Raw genomic sequence first — 7,591 nt, 5'->3', positions numbered from 1 at the left:
ATGGAAATCTCCAAAAGACGATATGATACTAAGCTCCACTAGGCTTCCATGCAGATACTGCATAGATGATCCTTCCCTTCCACCCCTGAATCAGCCATCGGCTGTCTTCATCAATAACAAAATCCTTGTGATAGCAGCTTCTCACCTTATCCTTTGCTTTCTTCATGATGCCTGAATTCAATGGAAGCTGCACAAACCCAGCCCTGAGATTCCTGACCTGCCACTGCTTGTAAGTCTCAGGTCTCTCAACCCTTTCTGAGCCCTCACATGCTATAACATTAAGAGCCTCCCTGCCAAACAGATCCCTCTCAATCAACAACCTTTGTTCATCGTCACGTGGCACGTTTGTCTCAAGCATGTCAAACAAGGCAGAAAAGTGGAACAGAGCTTCACGGAAGCGTGTCACAAAGAAGGGAGCGCTGTATGATCCATTCACGACTCCATGGATAAAAACATCTGGGTTCATCTTCCTTATTGTGTTGAGGACCCTATTCCTGGGGCTATCCACAATGACAGTTTCATCAACAAGGTTTCTGAAGCGGTACAAACAGTTGACGACCACAACCTCATCCTTATCGATGTGAAGATCCTCAACCCGAATGGTCTCCCATTTAGAAGCTATGGTCTGATACTCAAAAGGAACATTAAAACTTTTTGCATAATCAGCTAGTCTCTGTCCTGTCTCTTCGATCCTTTCTGTGGGACGGAAACCCGGCTGAGGTACATCAATACCAGTTATCCGCAGTTTTGGAGGGCCACCTTCCCTGGTAGAAAGACGCTGAATAAGGCATGGCCATTGAAACCCAAAATAGATGCCAAAATCTATTATGTGCACCGTTGATGCCTTCTCTGACAGATTAAGAATTGTCTGATTAGAGAAAAAATGTGAAACTCTCTTAAAAGGACATGCAGCAAGATATAGATGGTATGCCTTCAATATATCCGTTGCTGTGGTCCTTTTAGCCACAAGGGCATGATAGATCAGGCTTCCTGTGCCAGCCAAGCGAGCTTCAAGACCATCCGCAAAGAAAGATGCCAATCTCTGAGACCCATCTCCATCTCGGGAAGAGTGCTGCCTAATCTGCTTCAGCAGTTCATTGGCAGTTCGTCTGTCATCAGCTGCCACTGCTTGAGAACAAAGGATGAGAAGAGTTCTAAGATCCACCACCTCCTTCTTCGTTTGCTTCTTTCCTCGTGCCTTGCCACTACTTGCAACTTTCGCCGGACCATTCTGGTCGTTTTTGCTTGCTATATTTTGCATCGCTTCTCTCAGATCAAATATTTTCTGAGTGCATTTATCTCCCTGACAAAGCAAAACCATGTCAAACATTTCAGACCTCAGCTCCCCCTCACCGAAAACAGCTGACTGTTTGTTGCTCCTTCCCTCTGCCAAATCCAAGTCCTCACTGTTTGGATTCTTTCGACCTCTCGAAACATTTAAAGAAGATTCTTTCTCGACCACCTCTGCCTTGATACTGACTAGCCTACCATCACTCCTTGGCTCTCGAGATGATGAAAGATCATTGGACTCTAAGTTGATTACCAACTTATCATTGCTGGGAAGGAATTTGCGAGCTTCCTCAACTCCTCTCTTGAAATGCCATGCTGGCATACCACCAATAAACAGACTAGGGGACACAACAATGTTAGCCAAGGGCTCCTCAGTACTGCTGATGCTGTTAGAGGAGCTCGACGGAGTCCGAGACGAATAATCGGCAGAAGTCGGGCGAGCATGCGATCGCTGATAATCAGAAGAATCACAGACCGAGTTACTGTCAACAAACCTGCTGCTGCTACTGGAACCACCTCTGCAGAATTTTCCATTCTGATTGTTGCTGCTACGGGCAGGGCTTTCCAAACTTTGGTGAGCATCGAGCTGCGGCTGATACAGGGATGGTGGGTACTTCTGGCCAAGGATGTCGTAGAAGGGTTTCTCTGCAGCGCGGAGGGCTAGCTCTTCCTTATATGTACTAACCTTCTCATCTATATCCTCCTCCATGAGCATTCGGCTTATGTATCTAAGGGCCATATCCGAGTAGAAGATGTCGCCGTCCTCTAGGCCCTCTCCCTCAGTGCTCGTGCTAACCGTAGATGTGGGATTGCTACTTGTGTTGGTCGCGGAGGACATCTGCGGCAAGACCGCATAGTTGCTATGACCTAGATGAGGCTGCGGTTCTCCTAATCCAAGAGCCCGGAAGATGTTCTGCTCGGAGTGGGAATCATCATAACTCAATCCGCTCATCATCCCAAACAATTCATGGAGGCCGGAATCCATAACCATTGAACCAAAGATTCCCCAAGACCTACGTTTTAGACCAAGAGCGATCTAGACAACCCTAACAAAATCACCGACTACGAATCCCTCCAATAAAATCACAAACAGAAAACCTGAAATTTCATCACTGGCCATAAGAAAAACTAATGATCCGTCAGATGCTAGCGAATTCCAAGCCCTGAAATCAGGATCTCTACCAATCTTCAATCTTCACAATAATTAATACTACGTCTTGTCACCACAAACAGTGAATTGATCAAAGAAGAGCAAAAAAGGTCAGCAGAACGATCGAGCAGGACAACAAGTCCTATCTGGTCACGAAATCAAAGGTGGCAACTTTACGATCAAAGAAGCGTCAGAACAGTTCGAACCAAAGGTTGACGACGCCAGATCCTACTGGAAAGCAGCAGCCGGAGGAGGAGGAGGAGGAGGAAAGGCCTACCTTATCGATAGAGAGGAAAGGGCGAGCCGGAAAGCCGGAAAGGAAAGGGCGAGCCGGAAAGGGAGACCGAGCTCGAGAGGAACCGAGGACTGCCCTGGGTTTTGGGCCACCCCTTTTCGTCGTAGGATATGATTTAGTACGCCTGCGGTTTAAATCCAGAGGACAACACGTGGGCGCATCAGGGCCGTCCGATGGCGGTTCACGGGCTGTTGCCAGTTGGAGTCCCTGATTCCCAGGTCACGCAATGTTGTCTTACCCGAACCATCTACCAACCGATCGTACCCGCACTGTGATTGATTAACTGCGGCGGTCAAGTGAAAAAAACGCGTATCGACTAGGTTAAGATGACACGTGTTCAGACGTGGCATCGAGATGAGTCGCAACACGACAACGGAGGTGCTGACACGTTAGCGGTCAAAAGGCACGCATTGGTGTGTATGTGGCGTTCTCCCGGTGGAGGCGAAAGCAGTCGCCTCGTGACTTCAACGACAGGGCGACTTGAACGCCGCAGCAGCAGCAGAAGAAGCGGCGTCTGCTGTCATCTCTGTGTCACGGGAAGCAGGCAAGCGGGAAAGAGACGGGGAAGCCTTCACGACGTATCATCAACTCGGTGAAGCTTCTGTTCAAGCATTTTTTGATTAGATAAATCTTTTTTCTTTTTTCGCTTATCACATAAATCAACTCGAAAATCTGTTTGCATTTAGAAGGAAAGATTAGGTTATCGAAATATTATTTACGTGTATTTGTAAGAATGAAGACGACTCGAAGGGTCGGAATATTATTCTCCGTTAAAGTTGTATGTAATCATACTAAGTCAAATAGATATATTTTGTATAAATCGCTTATGGTTCTAATGTCTTTGGTATGACTTTTAATTGAAGACCGATGTATAAAGTTACGAGTGTCACAATCTAAGGTATTCAGAATCTCTTATTTTTTGAGATGGGTCATATTCAAGTTGAATTTACCAGATATGATTAGGCTCTAGCCTTTGATATGTTTAAAAGAATTCTCTTAGAGATTTATAATTGAGTGAAAACTACCTATAAGGTTTATAAGTTTAGATAATCCCAACCTAGTTTTAGTAGAACAGAATAGGTGTTGGTAGCTAAATTATGAGGATAATTTAACCTTCAAATAATTTTATTTTAAGCTAAAATTTGGTGTATATTTAGTCTTATATATCTCCTATTTTTTTATAAAATTTTATGATAATTTAATATCATTTGTTCAGCTAGAATAGTGAAGTAAAAATTTCTTCACAAAATTATGCGATGGTTTGATGGATACTAACTAGTTTATTTGATTATAGAGTGAATTATTAAAAAATTAGTAGTGAAATTTAGATGATTTTTAGGTTAAGTATAGTTTATTTTATAAGAGATTTTATCAAATTTTTTCTATGAATTATTGCTATGGATTTTTATAAATCAACATTTCAAGAGGTAAGGTTTTTAATTAAGACATCTCATGACCTTATACTCCTAATTTGATAGGTGTATTGCTCCTTATAACTCTTGATCATTAAGGAATATGGTCTTTTACTAGTATCTTTATTTTTGAGTTAAATTAGGTAAGTATAAGTTTAATTTACTATAAAATAGTGGTCATATAAATTATCATATTCATAATACATTTTGAAAAAAATGTTTCAAATGATATAATTATCATGAACTATATATATATATATATATATATATATATATATATATATATATATATATATATATATATATATATATATATATATATATTATTTATTTATTTATTTATAAATATAAAAATATATGAATTACGATAAAAAAATTTCTTATATTTATACATATTTGATGATATGTGGTGCACGTGTTTTATATGCTATGTGATATGAGAGTGCACAAATATGTTACGATGTACAATACACATGCATTATGACGTGTTGTCACGAACAAACTTCTCAACAAGATGTTGGATGTAATGCTTATGTGTGTCCGTGTCTTTTGGCATGTTCATGCCCTGTACAGAATGTAAAGGGGCGGCCGAAGGCTTATAAGTCCCATTTTAGTTCGGTGGTGGCCTCTTTAGGCTTGTAAATAAAGGTGGTGTCATGTGGACACGTGCGAGAGCTTCTCGGTCTGTAATGGACCATTTTACCCTTTGTTGTGCCACTGTTCAGAGCTTGTAAAGTCTGTTTGTAATTTGCATTGTCTATGAAGTGTTTTTCGGACATGTTTGCTTGTGGATCCCGATTGAGGCGTTCTCTCTTGCCCGTTCTCTCTTTTGTTGGTCCTAAGGGACAATGGGAGTCTTCGGGGAGGCTGACCCTTGCGGACGGACACGCAAGGGTGCCGCACGACTTAGGCAAAACCAGCTAAGTCCGTGTCATATGGTATCAGAGCGGGACAAGCACTCACAGAAACACTTGACATGCAAACGTGGGGGACCTAGTGGGGCTGCGTTGAGGGCAGTCAGCACACGCGCGACCCTTTGAGGGAAAACGGGCATGGAGATGTAGGGAAAAGAGTCGCTCAGTGGAGCGGGCATCTGAGATTGGCATTCAGAGGAATGGCCAACCCTTCGCGCAAGAGGCACCACGAGAACAGGCAAGCTTGGAAGAATTTGGAGCGCACAAAGGTTGGGATGGCTGAGTTTGAGCTACGGCTCAACGTTGACAACTATACTTGATGGTGCTCTAGGCAAGCGAGGCGCTTGGCAAGAATGAGACCATGCAAGGTGGAATGAGTTGCTCAACGACCAAAAGAGTTATGCAAAGCTCACAGAGGTGAGGGGAATTGCTAACTCGAAGAATTTGGTACTCATGCATGGGCTTGTATGCGGACGATGGAATGTTCGTGGCCATCCCAAGGCGGTCGAGACTCGGCGCCATGGAGCATTGAAACTTTCTCTTCGGCATGTGAAGGATACGTCCGTAGGAGGCTGAAGTGTGCAATGAGTTCAGCATGTTGCTAGGCCTTGAGGGGTGCAGCGGGGGCTGTATTGACGGGGAGTCGCAATCTAGCAAGTGCGTTTGCAGGAGGCAGAACAATGCACAGTTTGCTCAGCAGATCGGAGTAGTTCAAGGGGATGGTGGTCTCCGAAATGAAGACAGATGTTGCTCCAACGGGATAGTTATCCAGGAGGGATAAGTCTCGGCACTTCAGAGGGAGGATCATGTGAGACGGACTTCACATGTTGAGGAGGAGTACCTCACAAACAACAACTCCACGAAGCTCAATGGACCGAGCAAGCAGCGAGGAGTTGCCGCATGATCTCGCTCGAGAGAATGCATTGGTGGATGCATTGCGAGATCAAGTGGGGGAGCAACACAAATGAAGGCGCACTTGGAGTCGATGTGGAGATCGGACTCAAGGGAGGGCTGACCCGTGGAATGGTGGGCACGAGGGCCACCATCGACTCAATGCGAAAACGAGGAGCGGAGCAACTTGGGGGTAACTTGGCGAAGTTCCCCAAGCCGCATGAAGGGAGCCAGCAGAGAAGTTGGAACATGGAGCAGAGGCACAGTGCTTTTCTTAGACAGAGGTCAAGGACATGAGCTCTTGCAGAGGCAAGAGCAGGATCATGTTGTTCCATGGATCCTTCATTCTGATGGAGTGGACTCATCGTGCATGGTGCCAAAGACGAAGGGAGCTTCTGGGCACATGCACCTTATCTCGGAGGAGCATTTGATGGAGGAACTAAGGTGACTCAATTTGCAGAGGCGAAGTTGAGTTCAGAAGACCTTAGCACGGGGCAAGAGGACGCAGAGGCGGGTACTCTTGAAGAATATGCCACAGTGTTGCCATTCAAGTTGCTATGAAGGAAGCGGTGCGTAGCGGAGATTGTGCTGGTAGGGGCAGAGGCCCAGGATCCAGACAATGGTGCACAAATTACAGTGAAGTCGGTGGACTTCGGGAGCTACTAGGCGACGGACTGTCCTAGAGCGGTGCTTCATCTAGGTGTGACCCAAGAGTGGGTGGATGAAGGTCGATTGCCAAAGGAGCGAACAAAATCGAAGGTGGAGGAGACCCTGCGATGTATTGGCAGAGGCCACACATGGAGGGTTCACAATTCGAGTTTATTCCACAAGGATCAGGATGCAATGGAGATGTCACCAGGAGGCGACATGGTGCAGCGGATCGTGGTGGAACAGTTCGTGGCAATGCAATACACACGACTGGGTCCCGTGAGGGATGAGATCATATGGAGGTATGATCGGGAGCTACTGGGAGCTCCGCTTTGGTGAACAACACGACGGCAAGAAGGGCTATGGATTCAAGGAGTGAAGGCCATGGTACCGCAGAGGCGGGTCTTCCGAGCGTGCACCGAATTTTGCATCGGATGAAAACCTTGGTCATCAGCATATGGGGGCTGGGTTCCACCAAGGGAAAAGTTCGAATGCAAGTACCAGTTAGTTCCATGGGAGGGACTTGATCATGCAGAGGTATAATCGAAGCAGCTGGAGAGTTGGACTGCTCCAGAGCTCATATTCGCTTAAGGGAGCCCGACAAGTCAGAGGACAAGGTCGAGTAAGCGAACGTTGCTACCAAGGAAGCTATGGAGAACAGAATTTGGTGCAAACCCTACAACGTGATGGCGGAGGCCATGCATGGGAGTTGCAGTCTGTCTTTCCATCGACCAAACAGATTGCTTGGAGAACACAGAGGTGTTGAAGCAGGAGGTCGAAAGGGGCGAGGAAGCGACGACGAGTCCAGAGGGACTTAGCTACCCAAAATCAAGCATCAGTCAGAATGGAGGTGGACTCAGAGGAGTGCCACAGAGACATTTCTACTGATTGTGAAGAAAAGGGATTCAGAGACGAGGCGATGGATAGTAGTGCCATGGGCATGGCAGCGCCATGGTACCGCAGAGGCGGGACTTCCGTGAAAGTCATTGAT

The 7,591-nt window shown here is 45.6% G+C and overlaps 1 protein-coding gene across 1 annotated transcript in view; it reads right to left on the bottom strand.

The window, feature by feature from the left end:
- Positions 1–2,808, bottom strand: part of LOC135671480 (scarecrow-like protein 9) — a 3,406-nt gene extending 598 nt beyond the window's left edge. The window contains exon 1 of the mRNA XM_065179632.1: positions 1–2,808. This exon is cut by the window's left edge and continues 84 nt beyond it. Coding sequence (XP_065035704.1) covers positions 29–2,281 — 2,253 coding nt within the window. The 5' untranslated portion in view covers positions 2,282–2,808 and the 3' untranslated portion in view covers positions 1–28.
- Positions 2,809–7,591: the final 4,783 nt, after the last annotated feature.

This window comes from Musa acuminata, unplaced genomic scaffold (genome assembly GCF_036884655.1).
Source record: "Musa acuminata AAA Group cultivar baxijiao unplaced genomic scaffold, Cavendish_Baxijiao_AAA HiC_scaffold_1139, whole genome shotgun sequence".
NCBI classification, from domain to species: Eukaryota; Viridiplantae; Streptophyta; class Magnoliopsida; order Zingiberales; family Musaceae; genus Musa; species Musa acuminata.
This window is presented reverse-complemented; position numbering and strand designations above follow the sequence as displayed.